This window comes from Gymnoscopelus microlampas (genome assembly GCF_963454915.1).
Source record: "Gymnoscopelus microlampas genome assembly, chromosome: 4".
NCBI classification, from domain to species: domain Eukaryota; kingdom Metazoa; phylum Chordata; class Actinopteri; order Myctophiformes; family Myctophidae; genus Gymnoscopelus; species Gymnoscopelus microlampas.
The window spans coordinates 56425142-56442443 of record NC_139941.1 but is presented as its reverse complement, the minus strand read 5'-3'; the positions used below and the strand labels follow the sequence as shown (position 1 = coordinate 56442443).

General features: G+C 39.6%; 1 protein-coding gene across 2 annotated transcripts; it reads right to left on the bottom strand.

Annotated features, from left to right (window-relative positions):
- Positions 1-2158: 2158 nt before the first annotated feature.
- LOC311044515 (mediator of RNA polymerase II transcription subunit 27) lies at positions 2159-16666 on the bottom strand. 2 transcript variants are annotated; one of them, XM_084056157.1, is made up of 9 exons: positions 16609-16666; positions 13460-13664; positions 11550-11694; positions 10060-10190; positions 9182-9242; positions 7571-7678; positions 6799-6840; positions 6508-6585; positions 2159-2807 (listed from the first exon to the last, which is right to left on the bottom strand). In XM_084056157.1, exons 2-9 carry the CDS (start codon positions 13660-13662, stop codon positions 2673-2675), a joined length of 903 nt encoding a protein of 300 aa, XP_083912283.1. In that variant the 5' UTR covers positions 13663-13664; positions 16609-16666; the 3' UTR covers positions 2159-2672. The 2 variants fall into 2 exon arrangements, with proteins under 2 accessions (XP_083912283.1, XP_083912282.1); XM_084056156.1 differs by having other exon boundaries at positions 2160-2807; positions 9182-9275.
- Between the last annotated feature and the right edge of the window lie 636 nt (positions 16667-17302).

The following is a 17302-nucleotide window of genomic DNA, read 5'->3' as shown; positions in this document are numbered from 1 at the left end:
TCAGAGTACACATAATCTTTATAGTCATGTGATCAAGATGGATCGGTTAGATTTTTCATATTCCATCCTGATTGGCTAAGATTGACATCTAAAGTTTGCAGGAGTGGCCCGTTTTGAACAAAATGCTGCAAATCATGAACGCAGTGTCCGATTGCGGTAAAACGTTGCACGCACATTTGCACTACGTTGAGGAACAAATGCCACCCTTTTCACATTGCCCTATTATAGTGCAAGCAGGAGGTTGTGCAAAACGCTTTTTAAAATAAATATTACTCCTACAAAATGTTGTCCAAACATCACGCAAATCGGTACATATTATGTCTTTAGTCAAGTGATCAAGACGGATCAGTCACATATTTCCACATATTTGTCCGCAGAGTTTCAGACCCACATCTGACAATATGTGGTGCCAGGGATCCCCATACAATATTTGTGTTAAAATGTTTAAAAAATATTCAAAATATTTTACTTTTTTCCCCAATATGTTTTGAAAATAGCAGATCTACAAGCTCAAAACATGTTGTGATGTGACACATTGTGAGCTTGTTGATCTGATATTTTCAAATAGCCCATGTAAAGTGGTAAAACTGAGCCTTGTTGCTTCTTTTGGGCTTGTTTTCATAGACATGGCCGTTTGTTTCTTTTTTTAAATCTGGCAACACACTGATTTACACCTGCAGTAGCTATAGGGAAGAGGTGAACATATATTGAATGAAGCAGCTCACAGAGAAAAACTCAACGGCGCCCCCTGTAAGAGGCGATGGTGGCGCCCGGGTCGTTTATTCGTGTCGCGTCACCCCCCGGTGTGTAAAGACCTTTACTCAGGTAAATGTTGAACAATAGTTGAACAATTTCTGAAAGCAAGGTGGTATACGTACATGACTACTCATGTCTTGTTATAGTAGAGTTTGTTGATTACTTTTGATGCATTAATGGTCTTTTTCGTTTTCTCTCTCCTCTTTTTGGAGGTAAAAAGGTCTTAAAAGTCCTTAAATTGTCACTTCACTGTCATCTGAGGACCTGGCCCACAGGTTGAGAACCACTGGCTCTAATAGACCGAAACGTTGTTATATTCCCATTAAACTTGTATTCTTATGTTTGAAGACAGTGGCCCTCATTTATCAATGGAGTGTAAAAAACGCCTTATATTTTTGCCTATATTTCGCCTATTTCGCCGTGACATTTATCAAGTGATCCTATACAGTCAATCCTAGCGTACATTTGGTCGGAGCTTTGATAAATCTTACGGCTGAAACCGAGCGTCATTTAAATAACACGCCTTTAAATATCCTCAAAACGTCCCGATTTTACGACATGAAGAACCAGAATACGACCAAACAAATCATTGGAAAGCCAATAAGAAATGGTTTCCCCCGCCCGCCTGGCTGCCTGTCAAGAAACACACATACACACACACACGAACCTAACTACTTGCAAGCCAAACTGTCTTTCATATAAGTAGGCTAGTAGCCTACATGAATGACAGATTATGATACCAATCACATCGCCAGTATGGAATACGTTTGTATATTAATTTATTTACCCCATACCGAGCAGTGTGCGTTCGAGTTACACTAAAATAAAGCAGTCATGTAGGCTTCACAACGCCTGGCGATGCGACGCGTTGTGAGCTTGTAGATCTGCTATTTTCAAATAGACAATGCAGCCAGATCTTATCTGAATGACTGTTAAAGCAGTTTGTTTAAATGAGTTTATAAAATGTTATATTTTCACAGGGATTATTTATTAGTGTGTTAGATATACATGTTGGAGTGGATACATGTGTTCAGATGCCTGTCAGACGGTCAGAAAAAGCTGCTCTGCAGGTCTAGGATGGAACAAACGGGTTCAGACAAAGACAACAACAGCCTCAGACCTGACGTGAGATCTGAACGGGCCGTTAGGCTGAAGTCAAAGTCAGTATATATTGATAAATGCAGAAAGTTGCTGTGATCTCGCCGTACGCCCATTATTTGGTCTGCATCGCGTTGATAAATGAGGGCCAGTGTGCTGGGGCTCTGGAATGGCCCTCCCCTCCCCTCCCCTCTCCTCCTCTCCTCTCCTCTCCTCTCTTACAAAACACTTGAACCTTTTTATCAGCTTGACATTCAAAACAAACTTTATTCATATAAAATGTATGTAAACAAAACTTTTTAACAAAACAATTTGGTGACTGATTGGATCTTCACTGTCTGTCTGTCTGTCCTCAGTCTGTCTCCAGTGAGTCATCCAGTCAGTAAAGATCAGTCAGTAGATAAACAGTCAGTAAAGAAACAGTCAGTAAAGAAACAGTCAGTAGATAAACAGTCAGTAGAGAAACAGTCAGTAGAGAAACAGTCAGTAAAGAAACAGTCAGTAGATAAACAGTCAGTAAAGAAACAGTCAGTAAAGAAACAGTTAGTAGATAAACAGTCAGTAAAGAAACAGTCAGTAGATAAACAGTCAGTAAAGAAACAGTCAGTAGATAAACAGTCAGTAAAGAAACAGTCAGTAAAGAAACAGTCAGTAGATAAACAGTCAGTAGATAAACAGTCAGTAAAGAAACAGTTAGTAGATAAACAGTCAGTAAAGAAACAGTCAGTAGATAAACAGTCAGTAAAGAAACAGTCAGTAGATAAACAGTCAGTAAAGGAACAGTCAGTAAAGAAACAGTCAGTAAAGAAACAGTCAGTCTACATGCGGCAGGTCTCATGGAAAGCCTCCAGGGTCCTAAAGTCTCTCCATGTTGGAGGAAGTCCATCCTGAAGGAAACGCCCACAGCGCTGACAGGAGCCCTGGAACAACTTGATGTACGACCTCAGCCACGTCTAACACACAACATATACACAATGTATACACAATATATACACAACATATACACAACATATACACAACATATACACAATGTATACACAACATATACACAATATTACATATGGGTTAAAGTTCTCTACATGTTCACAACACCTCACACTGTCATCATCATCACATCAGCACTATTCATAACTGTATTGATAACACTATTGATAACAGTATTGATGACCCATCATGAAGGAGCGGACCACCACATCAGAATGAATGATAACTGATCAGTAGTATTAGGGGTGTCACGATACTCGATACGTATCGAAATCGAACGGAAAATGACGTACGATACAGTGTATCGAAATCAAAAGCCGTATCGCGATTAAAAAAAAAATACTCCCGCGCATGCACACATCCGATTGCACGTCCGGGTGAAGCCATGCTGGAGCTGCTGTTGTGTTTTTCCGTGCATCGCGCATGCGTGCTTACGTCGGGGGAGGAAAAAAAAGACGACACGACAAACCCACACACAGTGCACTGCAGACCGCAGAGGAGTTTGGAGGAGAGACAGAGAGAGAGACCGCTGTAGCGTTGCGTCTGTACTACTACTTTACATTTCACCATGGCCACTGCTGAAGCCGTACGTTGAGTGCCTGGATTTTTAACCATTTTTGAACCTTTTTCAAGTAGTCACAAAATATTTTCAGTGATCACCACCATCCTCACGCCTCATTACACACATAGAGGTCTCGTACAATCGGGGGGAAAAAAATAAAAACATTCGGTAATCCGTTCCATAGTTGCAGCCAGTTGAAAATAGTCAAAAATACATTGTAAAAAAAAAAAGTACACAGGAGCAGAGATACAGGCTTTTGAAGTCATAAGTTAACCAGGAAGTGGATTAAAGTCTAAATCTTCGAAAAATCATATCTCCTGGTGCTGTGGAGGGGAAAAAAATTGAAACATTTTTTTTTTCAAAAAACATATATATATACGGTTTTGGTACTCGACGTCAGTTTTTGAAAAGAAGTATATATATACGGTTTTGGCACCCAATGTGTTAATAGCATTAGACATGCGACCCCTTTCAGTGGTGGAGAACACTGGGTTCAATCATTAATTTGATCAGTGTCCTAGAACCACGTTACGAAATGCCAAGCAGATCGCATATGAGCACAAAAGTGTTGCCTGCCTTGTATGAGAAGGTGAAGGCACAAATGATAGAAGGGCTGAGCCATGCAGAATGAATTGCCTTAACAACAGATGGGTGGACCTCCAGAGCAACAGAGAGTTACATCACCATAACAGCTCACTACATTAATGAGAATTGGGAGATCGAAAGCCCAGTACTTCAAACGCTCCCAATTTATGATGCCCACACAAGTGAACATTTGTCTAAAGGATAATTCCTTTTAACAGGTTGTTCATGAAAGTCCTTGCGGTCTTGTTTCTAATGAGAACCTGTGAGCAATTAGGGGTTAAGACTCTTGCTCAGGGATAAATTTCATTTCATCGAACCTGGGGCAACCAAGGCCTCTGGCTCCCTAGGCGGGCTCACTAACCACTCAGCTATGGCCGCCCCTCTGATATCCTGAAGAAAGCAGCAGCGGAATGGAAATTAGACAGACCCAATGCAAAGATCCCTGTGACAACAGATAATGCCAAAAACATAGTAAATGCCACAAAAGAGGCTGGAATGTCGCCACATGTAGGTTGTTTTGCACACACAGTGAATCTGGCAACACAGAAGGGGTTAGGAGTTAACCAGATGTCCCGTATTCTGGGCAAAGTCAGGAGGATAGTTGATTTTTTCCACCGCAGTACAACTGCAGCAGCTGTCTTCAATAGCAAACAAAAGTGCCTAGGACTTTGTAAGGAACTTGAAACCCCTCACAAGCTAATTCAAGATGTTGTGACACGGTGGAACTCCAGCTATGAAATGATAGAACGCTACTTAGAGCAGCAAGTGGCAGTTTATGCTGCTCTCACAGAGGACAGCGTGAAACAGAATGTGAAGGACCTCATCACCCTCACTGATGCAGAGATTAAAGTCATGGAGGCGGTGGTTCAGGTACTGAAGCCCTTGAAAACAGTCACTACTTTGATAAATTCTGAACAGCAACCCACTGTATCTATGGTCCTTCCCCTCCAACACACAATCCTGACATCTATGAGACCCAGTGACACAGATTCACCAACTGTGAGGGATATTAAATCTGCTATAGCAGGTGACTTTAAGGAGAGGTATTCAGACCCAACACTTCAACAGTTCCTGAATGAGAGCACTGCACTAGATCCTAGGTTCAAGTCTCTACCCCACCTGGATGACTTCTCTCGGAGTGAGATCTTCAAAACTCTGTACCCAATATAAAAAAGTCATGTTAAATATTAAAAGTGATATAATTCTTCTGAGATATAATTAGTTTAAAGAACATTTTAATATTTCATGATAGCACAGTAAGCACACCAAACATGTCACCACAAATGGCCTCAGGAGGGAAGCATAGACCTCTCATTTATTTTATCTGTTTTGTGTGACCTTTGACCCAGGCCTCTGGAGAAGAGCCCAGCCAGAGCCCTGCAGAAGGTTTAGAGACTGTGTCTGGAGCCCCCCCCAGCAAAGAAAACAGCACTCAGTGAACTGTTTGGCAATTTCTTCAGCACAGCCCCCACCACATCAGTAGCAGGAGCCCCCAAACCATGGCCTGAAGTTGTGGAAGAGGAGATTCAGCTCTACAAGATGGTCAAAGTCACCCCTCTAGAGTCAAATCCTCTGAAATGGTGGAAAGATAATGAGCAGTCTTATCCACATTTAGCAAAGCTCTCCAAACATTATCTTGCTGTTCAAGCAACACGTGTTGCAAGTGAGAGAGTGTTCTCAACAGCAGGAGACATTGTGACAGCTCAAAGGAATGCCCTCACTCCAGAACATGTCAACATGCTCATCTTCTTGAAGAAGAATTTGAAAATAAAAAGTGAATAGTATGGCTTAGCTTATTATTCACATGTCTTGTTTGTTAAAGCTCTTACCTGTTCAAACAATGTGAACATACTTTAAGAAGTTTAAGAACATGTAGCCAAATAACAGTTGTCTTTGGATCCTTTTTTCTTACATGTTCAACTTTGTATTTATTTAGATTTTATTTAATGTTGTTGTTGTAAGGGCATAAAACCCTTTTTGTTATTCTCATTTGATATTATTCAAATAAAAGGGACTTATTGAGAAACGTGTTTTTCTTTACAAATAAAGACAATAGCCTAAATTAATAATCATATAGCCCTCAAAGCTGAAAAAAGGACGTTTTAAAAATATATATCGTATCGAATCAAATCGTGACCTTAAAATCGAAAGTCGAATCGAATCGTGGATTAGACGTATCGTGACACCCCTAAGTAGTATTGATAACTGATCAGTAGTATTGATAACTGATCAGTAGTATTGATAACTGATCAGTAGTATTGATAACTGATCAGTAGTATTGATAACAGTATTGATAACCCACCATGAAGGAGCGGACCACCACATCAGTAGTATTGATAACAGTATTGATAACCCACCATGAAGGAGCGGACCACCACATCAGTAGTATTGATAACAGTATTGATAACCCACCATGAAGGAGCGGACCACCACATCAGTAGTATTGATAACAGTATTGATAACCCACCATGAAGGAGCGGACCACCACATCAGTAGTATTGATAACAGTATTGATAACCCACCATGAAGGAGCGGACCACCACATCAGGCATCTGGGGCAGCTGGTAGTGGAGGAGAGCTGTGGTAGCGTGGTCCGTAACCTAGCAACAACACAAACACATTTCACTGAGAGATGATCATATTCTGAACCATTCACCTCTAAAACATTTATATTCTTCTTCTTGTAGATCTGATTTTCATTGTGTGTGTGTGTGTGTGTGTGTGTGTGTGTGTGTGTGTGTGTGTGTGTGTGTGTGTGTGTGTGTGTGTGTGTGTGTGTGTGTGTGTGTGTGTGTGTGTGTGTGTGTGTGTACCTTCTGGAACACCAGATGTTGAGATTTGGACCAGATGTCAAGCTGAGAAGAGACATTACATACACATTACAATAAGTGCATTCAACATAGGCAGGCAAGAACACTACTAATCACCAGAAGTCTGAAGTGTATTCTCTTCTAAAACAAGCAACTAAGAGTATACCTAGAGCTAAGGTAAAAGTGCAATATATCAGCAACCTACTTTCTTAAACAGATGAGACACATAGGAAAATCAAATGAGCAAGAGCTAAAACAAATAAGTGTATCAAATAAACAAGATCCAATTCAAATAAACAATATCCAAGAGATAGCAGACACACGTTACCATGGAGATCAAATAAACTGACAATCTGCCAGTTGCTATGGTTACAGACAGACAGACAGACAGACAGACAGACAGACAGACAGGCAGGCAGGCAGACAGACAGACAGACAGACAGACAGACAGACAGGCAGAGAGGCAGACAGACAGACAGACAGGCAGGCAGACAGACAGACAGACAGACAGACAGACAGACAGACAGACAGACAGACAGACAGGCAGACAGACAGACAGACAGACAGACAGACAGACAGACAGACAGACAGACAGACAGACAGACAGACAGACAGAGAGGCAGGCAGACAGACAGACAGACAGACAGACAGACAGAGAGGCAGACAGACAGGCAGGCAGGCAGGCAGGCAGGCAGGCAGGCAGGCAGACAGACAGACAGACAGACAGACAGACAGACAGACAGACAGACAGACAGACAGACAGACAGACAGGTACCTTTCCGTCATCAGAGTAAACGTTCTCATTGTATCCTCTGACAATGGTTCTGTCGATGAACAACGACCTCATCACAACGATGGCCTTCAGCACCTTACCCAGAGTCACCTGGTAGAGACACAGTTTTACATCATTTTACAACACTTTACAACACTTTATAACACTTTACAGCACCTTACCCAGAGTCACCTGGCAGAGAAGCGAACAGTCTTCTCCCGGGTGGTTGAAGCCAGAAGGGGGCGAGGGGCGGAGCTGCTAGTTACTACGTCACATCCTGGACGGCGCTAGCCCCGCCCACACCAAGCGAGCTGAGACAGAGTGCAAACGTCGAGGCACAGACGGCTGTGTTGTTGACGGACAACGGATGATGAGAAACAAAAATACAACGGATGCACGCTTATGAGAAACAAAAATAAATATTCACTACTACGACTACTTTTGTATTTGACATTTTTCAATTTCTCTAAATATTATAAACTTTCACATATCGCGTATGAAAAGGCTACTATGGGCTACAGTGAAGTCGGACCGAATGACTGAAAGGTTTTTTCTTTTTTTACTCTTGGTGTGGGGATTATGTTATGAAAGAAGAGAAATTGCAACTGCTATAGTCCATGGGAAACCATAAACCTACATCTAAATGAGTTGCCATATTTACATATTAACATTGAAACTCCGCAAGATATTCCTCTACACTTATTTAGTGAGAACATTGCTCCTCCTGCTGCTGAGAGCATCTCAACACTAGCATTACTCCTGCCTGCACTTTCATAAGCAGAACAAACTTTAGTCTATTTTCAGCTGATCTACAAGGTCAAAACTACTACAAAGCTAAAGATTAAAAAAAAAACTGCGTCTTTTTTTGTGATCCCAGTACAGGCCTGATGCCATGACGTGAATTCAACAAAGGTCTATTTTGGGTTGATGGTCCACATAGCAAAGTGTTGATATTTAATTAGAAAGGCAGAGAATATTTGTCATTGTGCTTCAATTCGCGTGGCCGCCCAGCCCCGCCAGCCCCGCCCCTCGCCCCCTTCTGGCTTCAACCACCCGGGAGAAGACTGTTCGCAAGACCGCGGCAGAGAAACAGTTTGACATAATTTTACAACACTTTACAACACTTTACAACACTTTACAGCACCTTACCCAGAGTCACCTGGCAGAGAAACACTTAACAACACTTTACAGCACCTTACCAAAGATTGTTAATATAGGAAGATACACAATCTAATAACCTAACTAACAGACTAGTGTATTTTAACAATAACAGTTGGTAAACGGATACAGAAGACAGCCATCTCCATCAATGTATAAAGTCTTTGGGTATAGCCAGCCAGCAGAGAAGCAATTATTAGATAGATATACATTCTGGATTCCAGCGGCTCTCTGGGGGCGGGGTTTGCCAACCTAACCGCTCCAGTGGGTTCCCAAATCACACATTAGGGCCAACTGGAAAATCTCAAAAGCCAATTGTATTAAAAAAAAAGAGAAATCTGAAAAGGAGCAGTTTTAAACATCAGTGTGTGTGTGTGTGTGTGTGTGTGTGTGTGTGTGTGTGTGTGTGTGTGTGTGTGTGTGTGTGTGTGTGTGTGTGCGTGCGTATGTATGTACCAGCAGTACAGCCGACGTTCCGTTGGGTCTGAACAGTTCGATGGTCATGTCAGGAAACATCCTTCCAATACGAGAGATGACGTCATCCACATACCTACACACACACACACACACACACACACACACACACACACACACACACGATTCTTAGTCATTAAATCAAAGTGATGAATTGAAACACTGAAGGCCACCACAGAGGCCTAGCTGAAACCAAGGGGCAGGTAAAACAACCAGAAGCTGTCGACCCGCATCACCCCTTACATGTTCCCCAGAGAGGCTACAGCCACTCACTGCACCTACTCCCCCCTCACCCATAGACATAGCATCACCCCTTAGATGTTCCCCAGAGACACTACAGCCACTCACTGCACCTACTCCCCCCTCACCCATAGACATAGCATCACCCCTTACATGTTCCCCAGAGACACTACAGCCACTCACTGCACCTACTCTGGCAACACTGATTGAACTTCCGGCTCCAGGTTTGCCACCCAGAGAGCCAATTAGAGGTGCTGTGATCAAGATCTTTGCGATCCGATCGCGATCAGGCAGCACCAAAATAGATCAGATTCCGATCAATACCGATCCTTTACGGCACATAATAGTCTCTATACTGTCTATCTCATGTTGTACTTAACTCTCTCAGTGCCAGAACGAGTTATCCCGAGTTTAAAAAAATTATAATAATAATAAAAAAAATGAAAAAAATGAAAAAAATGTTCAGAACCCAATATATCATTATCTGAAGATTTGCTGGTGATATAACTTAACAGTCACAAGGTGTTTATACACATACTTGTGTGGATGACCATTTTAACGTCATGGTAAAACTGTACCTCTGTACTTTCAATCAATCCATAAAGTAGTACTGTACTTACTGAGGAGGCAGAACCAGAGTACTGGGCTGGACTTTGGGACGTCTCTTGGCCGACGCTCCCATCTGATTGGCCGATCGTTTGAGTGACTGCTGGTTCAACAAACTGGAGGCGAGGCCAGCGTGGTACTGGAGCTGGAAATGTATTAAAATATAAACGTTCACCTCTGTGCTTGATTAGGAGCCGTCACAATTATCACATTATGTTTGCATAATCGTCATAATTGTTTCCATGTTGAAACAAACATTTTCAAAAATAGTAGAACTAGCAGATCTACAAGCTCGGCAAATAACGCATGGCAAATTCCCACTATTCATGTATAAAGTAATTTCTTTGTATATTTATGTTATTTGTCATATTTGCACCTGTGCGACTTCAAGCCTAAAAGTCAAACATAAATGTAATTTTTATACATACTTATGTTCCATAATTCAATGACAAAAACCCACTTACATCATTAATCGCAATTATTTGTGTGTGTAATGTAAAATGTCAGAATGTTGACACAGCCCTCATGCTCCATCTGTTGTTCTTTGATTGAGATTCTGCTCATGAGATTAGAGTCGTTTCCGATAACGATACCAGCAAGCCTGGAATCATATCCATAAGAGTCAGTTAACACAGTTCTTATTTGACGCGATATTAAACACGTCTATGGGAATTCAGAACGGGGGGAAAAAACGCGACCCAGGTAGGATGTGTAAATTACGCATGGTAATTGTTTGACCAATGTGCGTGCGGGCACATTTTACTATGTTTCTTTGCTACTTTTTTCGTATGACCTGTTGTGAAGTGCACGGAGACCCCATGGGGTGATGTTGCAATATAAATAAATAAATAAAACTGAGTGAGACACTTTTGACTTTTCAATTCATTCATGTTTTGTTTGGTTAAGAGCAGAGTCCTCTATAGCAGGGGTCTTCAATGTTTTTTCAGGCCAAGGACCCCCTAGCTGAGAGAGAGATGAAGCAGGCTATAGGCTATATCGAAAGCTATATCGTATAAAATTGTGTTTCAGATTAAATTATCATTATATTTTTTACTTGGTCTGCTCTTTTTTCCCTCTAAACCTCTTTGCAAAAATAGCCGATCTACAAGCTCACAACGCCTCGCTCGCAGTGCGAGGCGTTGTGGGCTTGTAGATCTGCTATTTTCAGCTAATGTTCCCCTCAGAAAAAGGAATTCTTGGGTTCAAGTGGTTAAAGTAAAAAAAGAAAAGTTCCTATCACACAAACATTTGGCGGACCCCCTATAGTAGCTCTGAGGACCCCCTAGGGGTCCCGGACCCCCTGTTTTCTTTTCCTTGAAAATAACAAAAGGCAGAAAATACTGTATTAAAACTGAACCAAAACCGTGACCCAAAAACCGAGGTTTGAACCAAACCTGGGGGGCTAGCTGCTGAACCGTTGCACCCATAGTGTGTGTGTGTGTGTGTGTGTGTGTGTGTGTGTGTGTGTGTGTGTGTGTGTGTGTGTGTGTGTGTGTGTTCCTACCTTGTTGGACCACTTGTAGGCCTGCAGTAGCTGGGAGTAGAGGGGGGTCTTGTCCTGAACGGGGTCCAGACTCAACAGGCCGCTGTTATGAAGAGGATGAGACTCTGACGGGCGGCCTACGAGACCACTCAGCCTGTCCAGCTCACTACACACACACACACACACACACACACACACACACACACACACACACACACACACACACACACACACACACACACACACACACACACACACACACACACACACACACACAAAAGAAACAGCATGTTATTTAGGTAGCATGTTGTTTAGCATGTTATGTGATTATTTATATTGCTGCTGTCCTGCTAAATAAGTTAAATCAGGGGTGATGCAACTTTGATGATGGAGAGGGCCACTATATTTCCACACTCACTCCAGAGGGACACGTTGCATATACTGTCTCTCCGTATTTTTTTTCACCATTCTATGTCACACAAAAGTAGCAGAAATAGCAGATCTACAAGCTCAAAACGCGCCGCACTGCGACGCGTTTTGAGATTGTAGATCTGCTATTTTTTTCATTGGAATCCAGAATTTCTATTTGCTATTTTTTTAATTGGAATCCTGAAAAGTAACATTTGTATTTCATTTCAAATTCATTTAGTTATACTTATGTTAAAGGTAGGGTAAGTGATTTTCTTTGGTTAAAGTAAGTGTTAAATAGTTCTATATTCTGATAGTACTCATTGCTATAGAGTGTTTGTTCAGTAAAAGGAGTCTCCTTGTCTCTCCAGCTCTTTATTAAACAGAAAATGTTTCATTTCCAATTTTATCCAATCAGGATAGAGAACTCAATCAGGATATAGATTAAACAAGTGAAATTGGAAGTGATGACACTAAGAAATGAGCAGGCAAAATTGGAACTGGAACACTATAAAAAATTAAGCTTAAAAATGGGTACTTTCTCCTGATTGGCTGAGATTTTGACACCTACCAGAAAATGTATTTTCTGTTCATTAAAGAGCTGGAAAGACGGGGAGACTCCTGTTACTGAACCAACACTCTATAACAATGATTACTATCAGAATACAGTATTTTAACCTTTTAACAAAATACTTTTGTTTTAACCAAAAAAATATCACTTACCCTACCTTTAACTTTATGGACTTAAATACAAATACATTGGACATAAAAAAGACAATATAATTTTAATACTAGTCATTAAACTACTAATATAGACTATATAGTAATTAAAGCGGGTCATGTTTGCATGTTTAGAATCATAACAGCTGAAATCAATAATATATCACTATTCTGATATTAACCTGCGGGCCGCATTAAGTGAAGGTGGGGGCCGCCAGTTGCCCATGTATGAGTTAACACATTGGGTGCCAAAACCGTATATATACTTCTTTTCAAATACAACTGTTGAGTGCCAAAACCGTATATATACTGGTTTTTTTTCCCCATTTTTTTTTCATTTTCCCTTCACAGCACCAGGAGATATAATTTTTTCGAAGATTTAGACTTTAATCCACTTCCTGGTTAACTTATGACTTCAAAAGCCTGTATCTCGGCTCCTGTGTACTTTTTTTTTTACAATGTATTTTTGACTATTTTCAACTGGCTGCAACTATGGAACGGATTACCGAATGTTTTTATTTTTTTTCCCCCGATTGTACGAGACCTCTATGTATAATGAATGGATGCTTTTTTTTACATGGATTTGCTCGTCGTGGAGTCTAGAGCTTTAAACAGTAAAACGCAGTCAATGGGGAGAATGCTGGCACCCAACGTAAGTTGTTATAAAAAAATGCTGCCACCCAAACAACAACAACACAACACTGACTTGAGGACTCGGTTCACAGCCTGCGGGTATCCTATAGTTTATGTATATTATTATATTTATAGTTAGTATTATATATATATATGTGTGTTAATAGTACTTGAGGTCTCTGTTGACAGCCTGCAGGTGTTCCTGGAACTCTGTGATGAAGACCTTCTCTCGTCCCTCCAGGGTCTCCTTGTTCCTCATGCCGTCCTTCAGGGAATCGAACACGCGGGTGACGGAGCATCGTAGGGCCTGGATGGAGCTGATGGCCGCCGAGAAGGCGTCCAGGTTCACCCCCACGAGAACCACGTCTGACATCTCTGTCAACAACACACAACCTGTTACCTTAGCAACAACACACAACCGTTACCTTAGCAACAACACACAACCGTTACCTTAGCAACAACACACAACCGTTACCTTAGCAACAACACACAACCGTTACCTTAGCAACAACACACAACCGTTACCTTAGCAACAACACAACCGTTACCTTAGCATTCTGTCAACAACACACAACCGTTACCTTAGCAACAACACACAACCGTTACCTTAGCATTCTGTCAACAACACACAACCGTTACCTTAGCACATACATAGAACATACATTAACCACTTTAGCCCCATTTTATACACAGGCTATTTGAAAATATCAGATCTACAAGCTCACAACGCGTCGCGTTGCGGCGCGTTGTGGTAGATCGGCTATTTTCAAACATTTTAGTACTTTTACTTTTGGTACTTTAAGTACATTTTGATGACAATACTTTTGTACTTTTACTCAAGTAACATTTTGAACACAGGCAACTTGTAACAGAGTATTTCTACACTGTGGTATTGCTACTTTTACTTAAGATATAAAATATCTGAGTACTTTTTCCACCACTGCATAATACATACATGATGCGTAATATCACAGACATTCTAGGATTAGACACAATGCAGTTACAATACTGGAAACAATAAATAAAGAGGGGAAAAAATGATAAATAAGCTCGAGGTTTATAGACATTTATGGGCAATAATGTTCTTCACAGATTGGCAGTGTTTGCCAGCAAAATGTGGAATGCCCTACCAAAAGGAGTAAAGGAGTGTAAAACCCTACTCTCCTTCAAAACCGCTCTAAGGGCGCGCTCCCACCGCACTTTTATTTGACCTCTGGGGTGGAATCTGCCAATGCTTTGTCAATGCAAATGCGTGGATTCTTGGAAATTATCCGCAAGACCGTGAATCCACGCATTTGCATTGACAAAGCATTGGCAGATTCCAACCCAGAGGTAAAATAAGTGTGGTGGGAGCGCGCCCTAAAAGAGACATCATTCATAAAGTCCAGCACATTAAAATGTGTAAATATGGTGTACATAAAAACCTTGGAAATTGTTTTTCGTGCTAAGAGTAAAAGCCTACCAGTTTGTATTCAATATCTTTTTGAACCAAGACAAGGAAAGTATAATCTAAGAGGTTTATGTATTTTTAAAACACGTAAAAAAGCAAGAACTTAATGTTAAAGCTGGATGTGTTACAATTGTGGGAGTTAAACTATGGAATAGCCTTAGTGATGGGTTTAAGTTTAACATCTCAGGGGAGATTTAAAAAAGCCTTACAAAGTCAAATTATTCAGGAGTACAGTTTTGAGTAAAACATATTCTTTCTTTTTTTTCTCTCTTATCTTGCGGCATACTTTAAGATTGTTTTACTATTAAAATATATTTTGTTTTTAAGTATTGTAAAGGATAGGCAATGAATGAGCATTTTGCTTCAGCCTATTCCTTTTTCGGTCATTGATTTTTGATTTTGTGTGTTGTTGAACTTTTTTTTTTTTTGTTGTGAAAAAAAAAGACCGAAATAAACCATTCATTCATTCAAGAGTACCTACAGGAGGCTGCAATTAGAAACTGGCCCCTGTAAAAGCCCCCCCCCCCCCCTCAAACTGTTTACTGTACATATGTTTTGTTTTTCTTATTTTTCAAACTGTTGATGTTTATGATGATTTTTGCATAGTAGTGTATATCTGTCTGTCATTAAATGTCTCTATGAATTGAGTACAAAGGACCCCAATGGAAACAAGCCATAGGCTTTCTTGGGTTTTAATCCCATTAGCAGACCATGTATTGAACTAAACTTTCATGTGCTTTTTTTCTGCAAACTTCTAATAAAGTATTCAATCAATCAATCAATCAATCAATCAATCAATCAATCAATCAATGTACTAGCTCTGGTCCAGAGCCAGTACAGACCTGGTCAATGGAATGTTTCTATTGACCAGATTGTTCCTTCACACTCTGAGTAGAGAAGACTTTAAACATATTAAACCCTCTATATAAATACACACTGTGAGTAGAGAAGACTTATTAAACATATTAAACCCTCTATACATACATATATATATACACACTGTGAGTAGAGAAGACTTTAAACATATTAAACCCTCTATACATACATACATACATACATATATATATATATATATATATATATATATATATATATATATATGTATATATATATATATATATATATATATATATATATATATATATATATATATATATATATGTATATATATATATATATATATATATATATATATATATATATATATATATATATATATATATATGTATGTATATATATATATATATATATATATATATATATATATATATATATATATATATATATATATATATATATATATACATATATACATATATATATATACATATAAATATATATATATATACATATATATATACATATATATATATATATATATATATATACATATAAATATATATATATATACATATATATATACATATATATATATATATATATATATATATATATATATATATATATATATATATACACACACACACACACACACACACACACACACACACACACACACACACTGTGAGTAGAGAAGACTTTAAACATATTAAACCCTCTTAGTTTAAACATATTAAACCCTCTTAGTTTAAACATATTAAACCCTCTTAGTTTAGGTGAATATAGCTAAAGTGTATGTTTTATTTTTACTAACGACGAGTGTCTGAGATACCGAGGTGTTCAGGTTGTACCATAGAGTTAAGGCTGTTAAAGCTTAATGTTTGGACACATTGTTTCATGGTTTCTATGTGTGACAATAATAAGGCTCTAAAAACACTTATTACAATGAACCACACGTTACCTTCATACACTTATAATATATCTATATATAATAATATAATAATACAAATAGAATATATGCTTACATACCTTTACCATACAACAACAACACGGCACGGTGTCGCTCACTGATGACGTCAGCGTCCAGTAGGTGCCTGGGGGGGGCAGTATTGCCAGGTCTATGAAAACAAGCCCACAACGAAGCAACTAGGCACTAAGGTAGCTATGGTTCACATAGTCATGTTTCAGGGCTAGGCACTAAGGCTATTTGAAAATAGTAGATATAAAAGCTCACAACGCGTCACGTGAGCTTGTAGATGGGCTATCCCCCCCCCCCCCCCCCCCCAAAATAAAAAAATGTTTTTAGAAACATTTTAACAGCACAAACGACTTTACAGAAAAACAAGCCCAAAGTCGCTTATAATAAGCGGACATGGCAACACTGGTGGGGAGTCTTCTTCTTTTGGGGGTTTTACGGCGGTTGACAGGCATCCGTGTTGCATTACCGCCACCTATTGACATATGTCTGACAGGTTGATCCAACTAATGACATAAATAACATTTTATCATATATTTACAACCATAAATGTACCAATACAGAATGAACTGCTCATACATTTTAGTATTAAACCCCAAAACAGTTATTTAAAGATAAAAGGTCTCCTATAGTCTTTTTGGCCTGTTTTAACCAACTCTCTATGGTTTTAACTCGACACTATAACATAAAGCAGCCGCAGCAGGTGCCATCTAGCGGCAGAATGCCAGCATAGTCCACTTCCTGTCC

Coding starts and splice junctions, on each gene's coding strand:
- LOC311044515 (XM_084056156.1), bottom strand. CDS start 13,662: ATGTCAGACGTGGTTCTCGTGGGGGTGAACCTGGACGCCTTCTCGGCG. Junction 9,276..10,059: donor ACTCTGGTTCTGCCTCCTCA/GTAAGTACAGTA, acceptor GTGTGTGTGTAG/GTATGTGGATGACGTCATCT. Junction 2,808..6,507: donor TGGTGGTCCGCTCCTTCATG/GTGGGTTATCAA, acceptor GTTGTGTGTTAG/ACGTGGCTGAGGTCGTACAT.